General features: G+C 38.6%; 1 protein-coding gene across 1 annotated transcript in view; it reads right to left on the reverse strand.

Annotated features, from left to right (window-relative positions):
* MAST4 (microtubule associated serine/threonine kinase family member 4) overlaps positions 1 to 20,134 on the reverse strand; it is a 978,185-nt gene that overhangs the window by 58,757 nt on the left and 899,294 nt on the right. The window contains exons 10-13 of the mRNA XM_006902373.1: positions 17,659 to 17,868; positions 12,247 to 12,348; positions 8,863 to 8,995; positions 2,814 to 2,881 (exon numbers count right to left, since the gene is read on the reverse strand). Of these exons, the coding sequence (XP_006902435.1) occupies positions 2,814 to 2,881; positions 8,863 to 8,995; positions 12,247 to 12,348; positions 17,659 to 17,868 (513 nt within the window). The remainder of the gene's footprint in view (positions 1 to 2,813; positions 2,882 to 8,862; positions 8,996 to 12,246; positions 12,349 to 17,658; positions 17,869 to 20,134) is intronic.

Below are 20,134 nucleotides of genomic sequence, written 5' to 3' on the forward strand. Positions count from 1 at the left end.
AGAAACAATTACTTCCAAAAAATTTAGTTGAAAGGATAAGAAGACACCAAGTGTTTTAAAAGATTCTTTCATACCCATGCACCTGGGCACTGGGAGAGGCTGATGGCTCTTTTGCAGAATATAGCGCACATTTCCCTTCTTCTACTTGGTGAACTAGGGCAGAACTTGGGATCTACTCAGCCATCTCTTATGCAGTGCTATCTGCTCGTGCGGTCTTTTCACAAATCTTGGAAGACATTACCAGGCAACTTCACCTTCCTTTAGGCCCAAGTTCTCTCCCCATCCTGGGTGAACTCAGTCTATATAGGTAACTCATATAATACCATAACCTCTTGGTTCTTTGATCTCAATTTAAACGACCATCTTTCTCCTCTCCTTTTTTCCCTGATATTCAACCACAGAACCTGTTGCTTTTAGATGCCATCAAGTCATGAACGACTCACTGTGACCCTGTAACAACAGATCTGAACCCTGTCCTATCCTGTGCCATCCTCATCACCCCTGACACATTTGAGCCTTCTGCTGCAGTCACTGTGTCAATCTGTTTGATTGAGGGTCTTTTTCTCTTTTGCCATCCCTACACCTTTCCAAGCATACATAATGCCCCTCTCCAAAGAATAATAGCCTCTCTCAGAAACATGCCCAAAGTATGTGAGCTGAAGCTTCATCATGCTTGCTTCTAAGAAGCACTTTGGCTGCACTTTTCCCAAGATATATTTGTTTGTACATTTGGCAGTCCAGGCGATATCAAGTATTCTTCTCCAACACCACTGGTCAAGGGCATCTATTCTCCTTCTGTCATCCTTATTCCTTGTCCAGCTCTCAGAGACACAGCAAGTGATTGAAAAGATCATAGACTGAATTGAATGCACCTTAGTCTTCAAAATTACATCACTGATTGTTAGTAATTTGGAGGGGTCCCTGACTGCAGACTTGCCAAATGTAATAAATCTCCTGATCTCCTGACTGCTAGTACCAAGGGTGTGATTGTGGATTCAGTAAGATAGAGTCATTTACAATCATTTCTCCATCTGTCATGATTTTGCTTATTAGTCCACTGGTGAGAATTTTTGTTTTCTTGTTGTTGAAATGTCTTTGATCCTCTACAGCAAGAGCTGTTTCTTCACTTTCAGCAGGTGAGGTTTTGTTATTTGCATAACACAGGCTTTTGATGAGTTTTCCTCTGATACTGATGCCATCTTCTTCTGCAGAGAGTCCAGCATTTTGAATAATTTGCCCAGCATACAGATTGAATAGGTATGGACAGAGGATGCAACCCTGACACACGAAACCTTGATCACCTGCAAATGCCTTGTCTCAGAAAACATAATTCAAAAGTAGAATTACTTTACATTTTCCAAGTTCTCAGTACTTTTACCCTACCTGAGTGATCTTTATGATCACAGATAACGACCGAGTGATTTTAAGCCTCCACCAAAACCTCTTACTCCAAGAGGTAGCAGGTTGCAGCTTATTTATTTAGCACTTATTTACTATGTGATGTTCTATTCATTTGACATGGGCTATCTCATTTGATTAGTAAGGTAAATGTTCATCGTAAAAGAGGAAGACTTTCAAGGAAACAGAATGACACAGTGGCTCCAACAATGGGCGTACGTACACACAGCAAACCCTGCAAAAGGCAGAGGACTGGGCGCTATTATTTTCTGTTGCAAATGAGGCTGTTATTAATCAGAACTGACTTAACACCACCAAATAGTAAACAAGTTTCATTTACCCTTTTGTAATCTTTGATTGTATCTATTTTAAAGATGATAAAAATGAGGTTCAGAGAAAGACTTCCACAGCCAGTGAGATGTGCAATTGGATTTGAAATCTAGGCAATTGAGCCTTAAGTTTAGGTTCTTAGCAACTAGACTAGACCCTGTCCCTGATTCCCCAAATATCCCCAACCTGTCCCACTGGGGCTCTTCCCTTAGCATTCACAACTAGGGAGAATGGCACCAGTGCCCAGTACCTCTCATTTTTAGCAGTGCGGCAGTCTTATATCACTGCCTTTCTGAGGGCCACTTCTGCTTGTTCCTCAACCCCGTTTGCTTTCTGTGATGCAGTCAGAGATCTTTCTTAGCTAGATGCTCTGAATGTATCAGCCCCCTGTACCTCTCCTGCATGCATTCATTCATTCATGTACATCTTCTCAAGCTTCTTACTATCTTTGTGGAAAAGAAACACTGACCAACAAGAACAACTGCTTAGGTGTTCAGTTTTTACTCACTCTTGGCCTCAGATACCTCCTGCTCCTTTGTGTCACAGAACATTTACCTCTGATGTCCTCTTGACCTAGAATGTTCCCTTTGTTTCTTTCGGCCTTCTCAGCCTATTTAGATCTCAGTGGAAGCACAAATCCCTGGAAAGTCTCTTTGGACCTGCCAGATTAGGTTGCCAAACTATCCCTTCATGCCTTTTATGTCATGCTTTTATTGTTGCTGATTGCCGTTGAGTCGAGCATGGCTCATAGCGACCCTATGAACAAAAGACTTGAAGCCTTTCTAGAACTATTGTTGTTTCTCAAAGATGATAGAGTTTCAAGAGGCATGTTGTGTATGGTTTTTCTTTATTTATCTTATTACTATTTATCAATTTTGTGGAGGTTTTCTCTACAAAGTCTTTTTATTAATTTCTGTTTCTCCTTAGGAGGAAGGATTAAAAACTGTGTGTCTAGTGGTATAGTACTGCACACAAGCAGAAACACAATAAATGCTTATTGAATAAAGTCACTAATTCAGCCAAAAATTTCCATATGTCAATAAACAGAAAGAAAAAAATCACATCTCATCAGGAAATATACTTACACTCAATGATTCATCTGTTTCTGGTGTTTCTGCCGCCCCGCTATCATAGTTTCCCAGCTGAGCCATTTCTAAGTTGAAAATAAAATTTAAAAAATAAAAAAAGCAGCAAAATTTAGGAAGAGTCAGTAGGATAACTACACTTAGACAAGAATGCTAGACTGAAATTTGTTTCTCTAATATAAAAACAAAATAAAAGATATGGTAAATACTTTAACATATCATGGAAAAACTCATTAAGTCCAAAAAAACACCAGAAATTAACATTTTCAAACTGTTTATCTTACCTCCCTCCAAAAATCTTTCATTTTTTCAAAAGAGATTTGTAGTTCGAATCAAAGTTTACAGACTAAATTGGTTTTCTACTCAACCATTCACATACATTTGACCTTATGACATTAATTATAATACCTACAATGCAACTGCCCTCTTTCCGAGTCCTACCTGTGACTCATATTTCCAGGAATCCTTCTATCCTACTTTAAATCTTGCTAAATGCTGTCCTTTTGATATTGTTTGGTTGATTGTTCAAATAAGTGAATGCCTCTCTCTTGTTACTGTTCACCTTACAGGCCTGTTAAGAGTTTAAGTGAAACTTGAGTCATAGAAATGAATTCTGCTCTAGACTTTAAGTTTGAATGACTAGGGGTAATAATCTCAAGGATCTCACCACTCTCTTTCAGAATCCCCAAGGCATACATATTTCACCAGCTGCTCTTTGAGAGAAGGATGGGAAGTCTCTTACCATGTGAGTTAGTGACTTTGTAAACCCACTCTCAGATATGAGTTGGTTCCAACTCAGTGGCACACACTATTAACTATTAGACTAGTAACTGCTTACTTTTTTTTTAACATTCTCATTCATATATATGTTTTATTGTCTCTAAGATCCTCTACTGTGATCCCTTCAGAGAAGTCAGCAGTGGTAGCTGGGCACCATTTAGTTATCTGGTCTTGGGTTCATGGTGGTTAAGGATCCCATGGTCCATTAGTTATTTGGGCTGACTGGACTGTTTCTTACACACCTTTGATTTTTCCGTTCCTCTCCTCTATTCCAGACAAGGAGAGACAAGGTGTTCTTTAGATGACTATTTCTTACACACCTTTGATTTTTCCGTTCCTCTCCTCTATTCCAGACAAGGAGAGACAAGGTGTTCTTTAGATGACTATGTAAAAGCTTTTAGGGCCTCACTTGCTACTCACCAAAGAAGGATGCACAGCATTGTCTTTGTGGACTGTAGTATGCCAACTGATCTTGATGTCCCCAGAATCTATGGTCTTAAGACCCAAGAACAAGCCCCTCATGTCCTCAAGATGTCATGTTTAAGAAGTTTGCATACATTCACCCTTCTACCTCTACTATAAAACCAAAGCCAAACTCACCACCACTGAATTAGTCCCAATTCCTCATGACCTTCTATAACTTGTTTCTAAGGTTGTAAATCTTTATATGGGAGGAAAACACCCATTTTTCTCTGGTGAAACATCTCGTGAATTTGAACCACTGACCTTTTGGTTTAGTAGCCCTATATATTACACACTGCACAGCCACGACTCTGCAATAAGGAATGCCATTTCTTATGATCCCTTAGCCGTAGGAACTTTATGGACTGAGCATCTACTCTAGCTAGCAGGCTTCCCTAGCTAACACAATCAAGTCAGTCAGAACAGGCTTAAAGGTGATGAGGGCAAAGAACTGTGCTTATAATCTGCTATGCAGGATTCTCCAGGCCCTGGGAGACAAGTAGAATACAATGTCTACAGTTTAGGGATGATTATCAAATTGTGATGAGCTGCTCTCCTTACATGCCTTCACATCCACTGCTAGATATCCTACCAAGTAAACGAAAGTATTTGTGATGTGTCAAGAAGGAAATAATAGCAGTTAAGAGATGAAAAGACTTGGCTTACCACCAATGTGAGCAAATTCTGGTTGAGACTGAGTCTCTTCAACTGTAAAATGGGAACAACACTATGTATCTCTTGGGAATTTTTGTATTACCAGTGATAATGCTTGTTAAGTCCTCAGAATTTTACCTACCAAGCATTGAATGTTATTAAATTTTCATTATTATAGGCTATCATTAAGTACGTCATTTAAAGTAGTTAAACCCAGGCTGGATGCCACAAGCTTAATGTTATCTTAACTATTACCCTGCTAGTCTAGTTAGGAGAGTCAAAGTCATCTAGTAAATCCACACTGGAACACATCTCTGAGTTAATAAAAGTAAATAAGAAAACCAAATTCATTTTACTCTTCATGCTTTTTCTTTATACAACACAGACTCAAGATTGTGAAATAATCTTTATACACCATAAACTCACAATTGTGAATTTGTGACACTAACCTTCAATTTACCTATAGGTGGAATTACACAATAATGAGCTCAGAATGTGCTTTCAAACAAACAAACAACAAAAAAAAACCCAAACAAACAAAAAACCCCCCAAACCCCAAACAAACCTCTCAAGACTCACTGACATTCAGTAGGAAATTATTCATAGCTGACCCTCCAGTGTGTTTTCAAAGTCTGTAAATTGCACAAGAGAATGCCTATTTTTCTCCCTCGGAGAAGCTGATGGATTCGAACCACTCACCTATGTGTTGGCAGTGCAACCCACTAACGAACCCAAACTCTCATAGTGTCATTCAAACGATATAAATATCCATTGTCACTAGAATCTTGGATTTATGGGCTTGGAAGTAAACAAAAATGCATTCAGTTAGAAGGGATCCCAAGGGAAAATGGCTAGAAAAATGACAGTGGCAGCATTTACTAGATGATTACTACATTTCAAGTTGCACGCTGGGGGTTAAGGTTCCATGAGGGAGACTCATGTTTGCATACCGGCAAACGCATCTCAGAGATAGCTGCCATTTTTTCAGCCAATGGAGACTCACAGGTTGTTAAGATGCAGAGCAGACTTCAGAAGAGCTTTTGACTATGGCAGAGATGAGTAAAAAAGGCCTGAATTACTTGTGAAAACCTCTTTGATCATAAAAGTCCAATCATTAAACAAAGTCAAAGATGACACAAACCTGGGAAATACTTCATCTTGTTGTGTCCTGAGTCACTAAGAATCAGGGATAATTTGACAGTTGCTAACAATAACACAGCTTAAACCATCAAAATAACCCTATGAATAGACATTATTCTTGTCCTATCTTTATGGTAAGAAGGACCTAAGGCACAGGGCAACTTGGATGCATCCTGCAGGCCAAACAGTGAGCAGTGCAGCCAGGGTGCAAGTTTGGGTCAAGAGCCTCACTCCTAACCTTCAAGGGGCAGGCATTAAGCATGTCAGTTTAGATGGATGCAAGTATGTCAATATGATGAGGGGAGACTAACACAAGTCAGCCTAAACAGCATTTTAGACAACTATCTGAAGTAGTCACATGCTAAATGATAACAGACTAAAAACATCTTCATATATAATTAGGAAATCAAGTGTGAAGAGTTAAAAGCATGGCTCCCAACAGCAAAACGTCTTCTACTGTCAAGGCAACACAGTTTACCCCCCAAATTCATACCCATTCAGAACCTTACAATATAACCTTTACTTGGAAGAAAGGTTTTATCAGATGTTATCAGTTATGGATCTTGAGATAAAATCACCATGAATTAAGGGCAGACAGACCCTAGATCTAATTGCTGATGCCTTTATAAGAGGAGAGGACAGGACACATAACGATCCTGGGATGAAGGTAAGTGAAGACGGAATAGTGTATTTACAAGGAAGAACTGCCATGAACCACCAAAAGCAAGAGAGGCCTGGCTCTTCCTTCAGAGATTCCAGAAGGAATGAACCCTGCCAATGTCTTGAGAATGCCTTTCTGTTGTGCTGTTGTCATTGTCATGTGCTGGTGAGTCGGAATTGAACGTGCTCCTAGGTAACTCTCTGGGGAATTTTCAGAGGCTGTCAATAGCACAGGAGGAGACTGCCCATATTTCTCTCTCAGAATAGATGGTGGAGTTGAACTACCTTCCTTCAGGACAGCAGCACAACTCCTCACTGACTAGGCTACCAGAGCTCCCTTCTTTTGTTTTCAATTACCAAAATAGTGATAATTTGTTATGACAGCCTTATAAAAACAAGTATAATTATAACTAAACTTGTCAAATATTACTATTTGCATTTTTAAAGCTTCTCCAAACGTACATAAATGCACTTCAGATTATTTACCTGTCTAAATTCAGCCTGAAGCAATATTTACTGCCAGGTAAGAAAACTGTGAAGCACTCATTCAGTCTATGATTCAAGTGCTGACACAATCTTAACTATACTGGCGTGAAGAGTCACTATAATATATTTTGACAGCCTCCCCCACTCCAATTATTTTCATAAGAAAACAAATTAAAATATGGCTATGTTTTAAATAGAATTTCTGCTAAATAACTATTATCTGGGAAACACATATTATTTGCAAGCAGTAGGTAGTAATGGAATGGAACCAAGAGTCAGCTTTTGAAGCAGGAAGCTAAGGCATCATTTTGCAATGCCTGAAGAGATTTTTAAAACTCATCTAAATACCATTAAACATCTGCCCTTTTTATTTCATTGATTTAAACCATTTCTGAAGACTCATGATTCAAAAAGGTAAAGATGGTAATTTAAAAGCCATGGGGGAAAATCTCTCCCCAGGGAACTTTTCTGAAAGGCAGCCACCAGTTCTCTGATAAGTGACGAATCTGTTGTGGTATTGCTTTCAGTACAGTATAAATTTATCTGACATTATCTCCCAGTAATGCATGCATCATTTCACTGGAAGCAAAGCTACAACGGCCATCAGAGCAAACAAAGCAAGGGAAATAGGAGAGCAGGGCACAGAGCAGCAGGCTCTCGGGCTTTAGACGGGAAAAGTCCTATGCCAACTCTCACCACCATCACAATTTAGATAGATAAACACTGTTTGTAAATTCAGTTTAATGGATCACGAAGACAATTTTAAATGGAGGACACTGCAATTGTTTTGGAGTCTTTTTGAGGCGCTAGGTAACTGAAGTGTTTTAAAGAAAGGTCTCAGATAAGAAGGAACACTGGGGCGGGGGTAGGAAGGTGAAGGAAAAGGGGAATGGTTCACCAATATTGGGTTGTGGTTGTTTTTTAAGTCACGAACAGGTTAATTTCTATACACTGTATTTAAAATATCACTTCTTCATTTGTCCTAACCCTAACCTAAGCTTTAAGAAAACAAAAAGTATTATATTTTAGGGCATTATTTTTATCATAGGAGTATACAATGAGGGTTGCAGAGTGGATTATATTTGGGGGAAGGGGTGGGGTTTGGGGAGGTGCGGGGGTGGGGATTGTGTACCAATGAGGGAGTTTTTCTTTTGCTTTTCAAAAAGAGGAGCAAACGGGGGGCGGGAGGAGGGGTTTGTGCGGGGAAGAGGGTGCAACAATGAATGAATGGAGTCCCAAAATCTCTGTAGATGTTCATTGAAATGAAAAATAAACAACCTAAATTAAAAAAAAAAAGAAAACATTTCTTCATTCATTAGCTCCCTTGTACATCACTGCTTCATACTTTTGTTGGAACAAATAAGCAAAAATATAGCTACTAATATGATACTTTGCTTAACTATAATCAGCTATGGTATTCCCCAATTACTTTAAGCTTGAATGTCATTTTAAAATTAGAGCTCATGTCTTTAGCAATATTTTCAAAATTAAAATTGCCTTTCAGGAGAATACAATCGAGTTTTGCAAGAGAAAAAGAAAAAATAAATACTGTGAGAAGACTGAATGAAACCAAAACCTTCAGGGAGACTAGTGTTCATAGGCCGCCAGGCCTCTAGGATTTCAAGGTCTGTCTCCACATTTGAGGTAAACACAGAATGGGTCATGCCTATTTGCTCCTCCAGATCCAGTTCATGACTAATTCCTTCAAATTACAATCAGCTCTCAAGCAGGGCATTTTTCAAAAGAAGAAACATGGGGAAAGAGAAGAGCCAAAACATGCGGGGAAAATAAAGACTGGTTGCTAAATTCTAATACAGGGTGACGGTGTATAAGCAAGTCTAAAGGTCAGCCCCACCCACACACTCACCTTCCAGAGGATCCTTATTGAGCCCCAGCTGGCTGATGATGTACCTGGGAATGTCAGTTTTAATACCTTGCCCTTCTTTTGCATGGCCTTCTGCAGCTTCCAAAAGGTAGTAAAATTCTTCAGGATCAAATTCCTAGCAGAAGATAAGCAAAGATGGGTGCTTATTTAAGCCAAAATTTACTGATATTTTATTACATAAATCCCATTCGCAGTAAAAACTGCTACCAGATATGCCTATGAAGTGTTGGGGGTTATTTAGGTAGAATAAGAAGCAAATGGTTTTGAAAGGTTTTCACAAGTCTTACTTCATATTCTAAGTTCAAAGAGAAAATCAATACATTTATAGACTTGATAAGGCAAAGATAATGCCCATTTCCAATTTCTTTTCAATGCAACTTTGAAGGCACTATTGTTCACTTACAATTATCTCATTCACTAAAAATTAAAAAGTCTGATTTTTTTAATGTGGCTTCAAAGCAAAATTTCAAAATCTGGAATCTTACCCAGAAGGCTCTTTCTCTCCCTGTACAACTAACCACAGAAGCAGCCATGCCAGAATACATTTTCTCAAAGGTCTTGCAGGAAATTCCCTCAGTACAGTGGTATCCAAAAATATTAGGAAGAAAAAAAACTCAACATCATCACTTTCTGTTAGTGAACTGTAAAATTAAATTATTAACAGCCACATAATGTAAATATCCAAGAAAGAAAAGTATAAAATCAATGCTTCTAATTACTTCTTTGGGGAGCTCTGGTAGCCTAGAAGATAAGAAGTGAGTTGCGACCCAGAGGGAAGAAGTTTGAATCCACCAGTGGCTCAGAGGAAGAAAGATGGGAACTCTCCTCCTGTGCGAGTTACACCCTCTGAAAACCCACTGGAGGGTCAGCTATGGGTTGGTGCCAACTTGAAGGCAATGAATTTGAGACAGCATTTTAAAAAGCATTAGTTAGAAAATTTCCCTACAGTTTTTCTTTTCCTTTGTAGTGTCTCACTCTCTTACCCCTTCTCCCCCCACAAGCACATACTACAAATCCTCAGGATCACATTAGTCTAGACGAGGCTGTAAATTTATGTGTTGTAGACAATTTTGCTTACAGATTTAAATCACAGTTATATTTTAAGCTGTATTTCCTAGAATTTTTTTTTCTAGGATATGTATCCCCCCTTAAAATTAAGGTTTCAAATAGGTAAGTTTTGCACCTAAGAATTTCATCTGAGAATAACTCAGAGACTTGCAAAAGTCACATTAAAAGGCAGGCAAATTCAATGTATACACACAGTGGTCTTTATACAAGTGCACCAAGACAGACAAGGCAAGCCTAGACTGGTTAGGGAAATAACCTCTAAAACTATGAAACTTTTTTCTGTCTTGGAAAAGTTTGACTCTTATTCCCCCCCCTCCTGCCTCAATTATTGAATTATTGCTATAAAAAAATCCATTTCCTCTTCTAAGGCAAGATCTGTTCCTTGTGTATATGCAGTTGTCCAGAGAGATATTTGAATGTTAGATGTGATTTTCCTCTCAAACTAAACAACTGTAGGAGGTGAAAGCACTTAGGACAAAATTCACAGGGTGTAACATGAGAAGTGGTAAAATGCATGTCTCCCTCTGGCTGCATTACTGGTCATGCAATTCTCTCCAAGAGTGCCTACTGCCTCTCTTTCTTCTTTTATTCAGAAATACCAAACGCTAACTGGAAATTTTATTTTGTGATCCTAGGGTCTCCTTGCCTTTGATGAAATACTTTGCTCACTCTCTTATTTTTCTCAAGACTTTTCTTCTATCATGTGCCACAATGCCTTAGTATGTTTTTATGAGGCTAAGAACATTAAGAAATTGAGACAGTTAACAGTTTTAGTTTGCTTGGTTCCACAGTCAACACACTTGGTAGTAGCAGCCAGGAAATCAAGAGATGAATTGCATTGGGAAAGTCAGCTCTGAGGGACCTCTCAAGAGTACTGAAGAGCAATGTCAGGCTGGAGACTAAGGTGTGCCTGATCCAGGCTATAGTCTTTGCAATTACGTGCTATGCATCAGAGAGTTGGACAGTGAATAAGGATGATGGAAGGAGAATTGATGCCTTTGAGTTGTGGTGCTGGAGAAGAGTGTTGAATATACCATGGACTGCCAGGAGAACAAACAGGTTTGTCCTGGAGAGGGTGAAGCCAGAATGCTCCTTGGAGTCAAGGACTTCGTCTGACATACTCTGGACATGTTGCAAGGAGGGACTGGTCCTTGGAGAGGGACATCATGTTTGGGAGAGTGGAGGGACGGCACAGGAGAGGAAGACTCTCGATGAGATGGATTGATTCTGTGAGTGGAGTGGTGGGAATGAATGTGTTTGAGACAGCAAGGTTGGCAAAGGATTGAACGGTGTTTAGGGGCTCTTGTACATAGGGTCGCTATGAGTTGCAAACGACTTGATGGCACATAACAACAACAACAAGAACATTTAAGCATTACAAAAATAGATTTAAAAAAATGCAAAGCAATGTCACTATGTTTGTAAAGTGTGCTGCAGTATTGAAATTAATCTTTGAGTAGTGAATTTTTAAAGTTTTTATATTTTATAAAGAACTTTTAAATAATTCTTATACCTAATGCCTCATACTTTTCCCGGAATTCTGACTGAAAATTTAATTTAAAAATCTTAAAAAAATTTAAAACAGGATAATGATTATTAGTAACAAAAAAAATATAAAATAAAACTTGAAAAAGTTTTAACTTGGTAAGGCAGACACTTGCCAGAGGAGGAAAATCGTATTTCCCACTAATGGAGAGCAATAGAAAAGCGGTGAGACTGCACCCTCTCAAAGGTGGAAAACTTGCAAAAAACCAGAAAAACAAAGCAGTTCTGTCGAGTTCTGGCTCCAACAGGTTTCAGTGTATAATGAATAAAATGAACTAGTCTCTGCAAGTCTGATTCCTTCAGGTCAACATGAGGCTGTGTTATATTCTACTAAATGATTTGTTAATATGCTGTATTTTAAAGATGATAATTAAAAGCAAAGGCCACTGTATATGATAACTCTGATTTTCTTCCCTGTTCACCCATGTAAGTGAGGCATAGCAAGCATTTTAAATTAGCTGTGACAGAAAGTAATTATGCTGAGATAAGCTCAAGCACATGCTTTCATGATCATCTTTCAAGTTTGCCCAGAATGCAATATGACTATCACTTAATACAACACAAGTCCTAGAAATCTTACTTATAATCAGAAAAGAATAAACACATATGGATGCCCTCATAAACATGCACAAATTGCAGCTCCTCGTGAATCTTCCCATTTAGCTCTGGTCTTTGAAGCGAAATGAAAAGGGCGCTGTCTGCCGGTTACTGTTTCCCCACAGTTAACAATAAATAACATAGTCAGGCACTTACCAGGCACTCTAATAACCGAGCGGGGCGGGCAATGACGATGAGGATCTTTCTGACTAGTTGTTTAATAAATGCCAACTCTCCACTTTCTGAACGATCATGTGCCTAGCAATGAAAAAAAGAATGATGATACCGAGATGCTCCATAAAATGGAAAAGAAAAATTAGTCAAGCATGCTAATTAGATAATTACAAATATTCAAAAATTAAGTGAATTAGAAAATACTTTTAAAATCTCTGCAGGATAAATGAGCATTATCTCTACATAAGTGGACGCTATTAATCTTCTCTACCAAATGACTCTAATTAGTGGAATTTAAATTCAGAAATTTTGATTGATAATCTGCTTTATAAAGCCAGTGTTACAGCTTTGAATATGAAATATGAATGAAAGACATAAAAAGTTTATAACAGAGAAAGTATATGGTACAAGTCAAGTGGACAGTTGACCAGGAACATTGAATATTTATGAAATGGCTACCATAGCCACACTGATGGTAGCCGGAAGAACTGCTTATGTAACCATGGACATTTAACATATTCATGGATATATTTTGCATACATTATTGTTATTATGTGACGTCCAATTGATGACAACTCACAGTGACCCTACAGATCAGAACCTTGTCATATCCTGTGCCAAAGTCATACACAATATGATTAATGTAGAAGTCAGCCATTTCCTAACAAGTAACAAACATGCAATGTGTATTTATTATAAATGTTCACTACCTAATGTTTATACTTGAACATATAAATATGAATTCAATTTCACTGTGAATCGAGGAAAAAAATGAGCTGACTTAGGATTTTTATTTTTTTGTATTTTATACTTGTAAAATCTACTAAACACAAAGAATACTGACAAAGGAAAGCTCAGTTTGTTAACTATAATTTCATTTGCAATGTCATCTTCTTGAAGAAATAAGATAAATCTTTATTTAAACTAATCCTAAAAGTTTTATATTAAAATGTAAATCTCCATGCAAACTCATTTACTAACCTTTCTTAAATTTTATGATTTACTTTCATTTTAGAATTAAAAATAACATAATACTGATATAAAATGATGTCATTCCACAGACACAGAAACAGAGGTTTACAACCATGTGTTAAAGTACCTTATCAGTACAAGGACTAGCGCTCTATGAAAAGAACTGAGACACCATATTGTTAAAATGACCACTGGTGAGTATAACTGAATCTATTTGAAGAACATTGAGGAGTAACTGTAACCATCAAGGATATGACACACATTAAAAATATCCGTAGGTGGATATTTGGATATTTGATACATGTTCATCAAAACAGAACTGTCTCCCCTGGGTTTTCAATACTGTTTTGGAAGATCACCAGGCTTTTTTCCAAGACACTTCTGAGTAAACCTCAACTTCTAATTTTACCATTAGCGGCTGAGTACTGAACTGTTTGGTCTGCTCTGAAGCACTCTAAGACACACATAAATATGCAGACATAATGTTTTTTAAATCCAATATTTAAATTGCCTTTGCATTTTCTTTCCAATTTCTTCTAGCAACAGAAATAGATCTAACAACGAAGGCCAAGAAATAGAGTTTTTGTTACTACTAGTACTCAACTAAACCTAAACAAAAACAATCAAAAAAATCTTAAAAATTAAAGCAAAAACCAAATGAAAGAAACTAACAAATATCCCACAATACCAAACAAAGACACTTGACTTATTGGTTGACATTTTGGGCTCACCATTAAGTTTTACCTTACTTAATAATTGTTTTTCAAATTTGAGACAAGGGGGGGAAAAACCCCACAAAAACCTCTGAAAGCCTTAATATTTTTTAGCAGTCTCTTTGAAGGGGAGTTTTTAAAAGTGTGAATTAAAACATATAAAAATGGTTTTGATCATACATACTGCACTTTTAAAAACTGAAAATAATCAGTTATTCTACTTCTTCCTTCTAAATATCATCAGCCACTAAAAAAAGGTCAATACAATGAGTTAATTCAAATAATATTTTCTTTACTAGTTTCAACACTCTTGGTACCAGCAGCCAGTAAATTAAAAGATGTAGTGTGATGGGAAAGTCTGCTTATAGAGACTTCTCCAAAGTAATGAATAGCAATGATGTCACTCTGGAGACTAAGGTGTGCCTGACAGAGGCCATAGTCTTTGCAATCATTTGCTATGTGTCAGTGAGCTAGACAATGACTAGGAAGGACAGAAGAAGAATTGATGACTTTGAGCTGTGGTGCTGGAGAAGAGTATTGACTATACCATGGACTGCTAAGAGAACGAACAGGTTTGTCTTGGAAAGAGTGAAGCTAGGCTGCTCCTTAGAGCTAAGAATTCTGAAGTTTCATCTGACATATTTTGGACATATTGCAAGAAGGGACCAAACTTTGGAGAAGGACATTATGCTTGGGAGGGTGGAGGGTCAGTGCAAGAGAGGAAGACCCTCGATGAGATAGATTAATTCAGTGACTGGGGTAATGGGGGTAGGTGTGTTGGAGACAGTGAGATTGGCACAGGATAGAGCAGGGTTTAGGGCTGTTGTGCATAGGGTTGCTATGAGTTGCAGGTGACACGATGGCACATAACAACAACAACAACAGTTTCTTTATTAATTTTACCAACACCAAGTGTTTTATGGGGAGAGGTTTGTTCGAACCAAACCAGAAATGACACAATTAGCATGAGAGGAGACACTGGTTCCTTAGTTCTTCTTGTTGTTATAATGGTACCGACTCACAGATGATCCTCTGGAGGGCGTTTAGAGGCCGTAAATCACAGAAAAGAAGACTGTCCATCTTTTTCCTGCAGAGTAGCCAGTGGATTCTAACGGGGTGCTTTCATGTTAGCAGTGCAACTGCTGACCACTAGGCCACCAGAGCCTTGTGGCTTCTTGGTAACAAGTTCCGCAAAGAAGCACTATTGGATACCCTGTACATGTTTGGGTTTAGTGTTAGTCACTACACAAAATACTGTAACCCAGATATTTTCTTCCCTTTGGCTAAACCCATCTATAAAAAAGAACAAAAATACTGAGATATAAAAGCATTCATTTGAAATTAGCTTAGCTTTCAGGGCTTTAAAAGGGCCTCAGTTAAACCAACCTGCCCAGATTTCAGGGGTACCCCTTCTGAGTTATATATATAAAAATAATGACAAAGGTAACATGATTGAGAGAATGGTGACATGTATACCATGGGGAAACCAAAGACGATTCCCACAATTTGGCTCTACCTAGAAAGAGCAAATTCCCCTGTCACGTGTTCATGCTCCAAGTTCTGGAGGGGCACTAGCAGGGGAGGGTAAGGAGGTGTCAATGATGATGGTAAGGAGTACAAGGCCAGCTGGTGTAAATGAGAAAATGCTGAGTGCAGTTCGGGAATGGTTGGGTTGCAGTGGTGACTGTCTGGCTAGAAGGGTATTCAGTGGGCAGGTAAACACATGACTCTGAAGGCTGTGAGAGAGTTGCTGACCTGGTGTTTAATCCAAGACAGGGGATAAAATCCCCATGACAGAGTGGAAGGGTTGGTGGATGAGGAATGAGCTAGGTGGCGAAAGAACTTTTAGGAAACTTTTAGCAGTTAAAGCAGTGTCCTTGGAAGAGGCAGAGAGGATGTTCTGATAAATATCAATACTAAAACTATCTTAAAAGAAGAAAGGGATAGGAGGAAGGAGGAAGGAGCTTTTTAAGCTGTTGAACACAATAATGTTTATGGACAACAGGCTCAATCCAGTAAAATGTCAAGCAAGTATGATGGTAAGAAGAGAGTGAGATGGGGTGGGAAGTCATTCAGTAAATGAAAATTTACTAAGCACTTTCATCACATGCCGTTCTATGTGGGGAAAACTGATAATGTCTCTCTCCATAAAGAAGGTATACTCTACTACAGTGTAACTTTAAAGTCTGATCATAAGACAGGCGTCAGACATCGAATTATCATTAGCCTATGATGAGGGAAGCAGAAATACTGAAATACGCATTTAGAAATCTTTATAGCCATTTTGTGATGGTGGCAATGGTTCACTGTTAGAATTCTCACCTTCCATCAAAATGCTCGCATTCAATTTCTGAAACATGGCCAGCCTTGTGTGCATCTGTGATGCTGAGGAACTTTCAGCAGAGCTTCTGAACTAAGTCAGTGCGGAGCAAAAGCCACACAACCTACTTCTGAAAACCAGCCAATGGAGCACGACGGTCAGGAGCCATCACGCACAGAGTTGCCATGAGCTGGGGACTGACGTGGGGCCAGGCAGCAGCAACATCAGCAAAAACAAAGCAACTTTACATTTGCCAGATTTACAAAGCGTGGCTTAAAATGCATCTCATTTTCTCATAAATTCATTTTTGTTTATTCGAGCATTGATCCATGGCAGATTAGGTATTAACAACAAAACCCAAAGATTCTCCAAGCAGCACAGCTTTTGTTGATCACAGGAGTGTGAAATGTAAGAAATGAAAATAAAGCATAGAAAACTGTTGGAAAGTATGGTTGAAAAGGGGAAGAACAATGTTTGCTGGTTACTAAAATGAGATCTTTTCACCTCAGCAAAAGCAGAGCAAAGGCAGAGAGATCTCTGGAAAATAAGGGCATGAGTATTTTCCCTGAATTCAAGGGAATTAATCACATATTCATGCTTAGAGAAAACCACCTATGGTTATGTTTACAAGGATCCAATTTATGCCCTATGAGATAAAAAAAATTCAATATATACAAATATACAGGCTAAATAGGTTTTACTTATGGACTGTGGCTGATCGATTTCAGGCAGAAGGGCAACTGTATGCACAAATCCATTCTATCATATAGTTAGTCCCTTCCGGTCCCCAGTGTTATCAGGAGCTGTGCATATGAGTGTTTGGCCCAGACAGGGCCTGTGTTTATCTGTCATATTGGAAATTGGATATTTTGTTAGAAGAACTGACACTAATGAAAATATAAGTTGCCTTTTACTACTCAACACTTTGCAGGTTAATTAATAGGACTCACAGTCTGGAATAAGCCAGCAATTTTCCATTTAGCTCTTCCAGATACTAGAATTAGATAGCATCATCAAATAACATACATACATTCAGGCAATTTCTAACTTTATGGTTAAGGAGCAGGGAAACCTTAGCTTCAAAATCCCTCACAATCCACTTATCTTAGAGACATAGATAGTTGGGTCCTGAGGTTTCTGTAAAGGTTATTGCATTAACTTTCTATTACTATAAATAATGATGAGAATCAATTTACAGGATGTAGCAATCAGCTTCCCTCCCCTCCCACCACACCCTCAAACCCCATTTGCTTTCCTGGAATAACTTTTTTTCTCATGGTAGCAATTTAAAGCAAATGTCCTCACACACAAAAATAAATAAATAAATAAATAAAATTCCGGATAAAAACAAAACAAACCATAGAACTTTACAAGGTGCATGGTACGTACCTCCTGTAGCAATTTATCTAATTTGTGCTGCAATTCGAGGAAGTACCGGGAGGTGATGAGACCTTGGTGGGATTTATCCAAGCAGTCTCGGCCCAGTTCAATAATCTGATGGTGAGTGAAACTGAGCACCCCATCTGCTAGCGGAAGAACGTTGTCGGGAGAGTAACTGGTGATAATTTCCTTTAGCCGTTCTTCCATCTGAGCTGTAGCCTATTTAGAGGAGACACACACACACACAAACACATACACAGAGCTGTGATACATGGAAACACTTAAGTTGGCAATTAAGCCATCATGTTTAATCTAGCATTCTTGGAGACCTTTACAAGTTGTTAAACAGAATTCTAGAAATTCAACTCTAAAACATTTCCAAATATAGAAGAGATTTTTGAGGTATATTAAGGGAACTGGTTATTCCAAGATGATAACAACTTTTTTCCCCCAGTCAACATTGTTGAGGAGCTCTGGTAAGAAGCTGTGCTGCAATCCCCAAGGCATGTGATTTGAATCCACCAGCTGCTCTGCGACAGAAGGATGGGCAATTTCTCCCCATTCCTCTGAAAAGCCACGGGAGAATCAGTCATGGTTCTGTTCTGACTCAATGGTATACAACAACAAAGACAACACTGTATCAAATGTAAAATGGTTTGTGTAAACGTTTTTGAATAACCTGAACAATATGTGTGAACTAGTAGATATTCATGTCAGATCTTGGGTCCGTTCAAATGAATTGTCAAAAATATTAGCTCAAATTGAGCTGAACAAAGTGTGTTGTAGAGCAAATTGTGTATTAATGTTGGAAGGAAAAATTATTTTGCTTTGGTAAACTTTTAAATTAAAATGAAAATAATATTTTTAAAAAAGGTACTAGTTCTTTATCATTTTTCCTACTAAAAAACCTAGGACTTGCTAGAGTTCCGCAAAGTAACATAAGTGACATATTGCATTAGGTGTTGAGCTGCTATCCAAAAAGTAAGCAGGTTAAGTTGACCAGCCATCACTCAGGAGAAGGTTGGGCAGTCCCCTCCCATAAAGAGTCACAGTGCTGGACACCGCATGTGGAGTAACCATGAGTTGGAAGGAGTTCAACAGCAGTAGGCATGGAGAGCTCCACAGGGTTAAGTCAAGACTTTCGTCTTGGGTAGATCTTAATATAATGTAAGTAAATATCTTTTATGATCTGTGTTCTTTCTCTTTCTTAAAAATCTGTATCATGACTATCTCTCATCCACTGTGTTGTTAATCACCTTCGAATTGAGGACAACTCATAAAGACCCTATGAACAAAGGGCTTGAAGCCTTTCTATAATCAACACTTATCAAAGTTCATAGAGTTTCCGAAGGCATGTTGTTCAGGAAATGGATGCCACTCCCACTTCCTCACATTTACTAGAATGATTATTATTAGAAAATATACAAAAAAAGCATTGCTGAGGATGTGGAGAAATTAGAATTCTTGTCCACAGCTTGAAGGAATGTAAAATGGCACTATTGCTATAGATACCAGTTTGAGAGTTACTATAAAACTTAATCCTAGAATTAACATGTTGTCATTGTTGTCGTGTACTGTGGAGTCAGAACCAAACAACAACTGAACCTCTAGTAGGTTTTCAAAAGCAGTAAATCGCACAGGAGACTGTCCATCTTTCTCTCATGGAGCAGCTGGTGGATTTGAACTTTGGATTTGGCAGGGCAATTCCTTACCATTGAGCCATCAGCGTTCTCTAAGTTGTTACTAGGTGCCATGAACCTATGTACAACAGAAAGAGACCCTGCCCAATCTTGCAGCGTCCTCACAATCTCTGCTGTGCTTAAGCCAACGAGCAGTCTATTTCATTGAGGCTCTTTTTAATGTTGTTGTTGTTGTTGGGTGCCATCGATTTGAGTACAACTCATAGCAACCCTATAAACAAAAGACCTGAACCTAGTCCTGTCTGGCACCACCGTCACACTTCCTGACACACAAAAGCCCACAGCAAAAGAGACTGAAGAGCAGGGATTAAAAAAGACACTTGTATGCACATCCAAAAACTTCTCCAATAGAGTAAGGGGGGAAGCCACAGACTGGGAAAAAATACTTGGTGATGACATGTCAGATAAGGGACTTATATCCGGGATTTGTAGGATACTTGAACACCACAATAAGATAAAGGTGAATAATCCAATAGAAAGATGGACACAGGATATGAACAGACACTTCACCGAAGGGGACATTCAGATGGCCAACAAGCGCATGAAGAGATGTTCAAGGTCCCTGGCTCTGGGAGAGATACAAATCAAAACAGCTAAGGGATATCATCTCACCCCAGTAAGAATAGCAAAATATAACGGAGCAGTGGGCAACGAATGCTGGCGGGGATGTGGAGGGACTGGAACTCTTATTCACTGTTGGTGGGAATGTAGGATGGTGCAACCATTGTGGAAGGTGGTGTGGTGCTTTCTCAAAGGGTTGCAAATAGAGATACCATTTGACCCAG

This window comes from Elephantulus edwardii, unplaced genomic scaffold (assembly GCF_000299155.1).
Source record: "Elephantulus edwardii isolate Elephantulus edwardi_28Jun2011 unplaced genomic scaffold, EleEdw1.0 scaffold00400, whole genome shotgun sequence".
Lineage (NCBI taxonomy): Eukaryota > Metazoa > Chordata > Mammalia > Macroscelidea > Macroscelididae > Elephantulus > Elephantulus edwardii.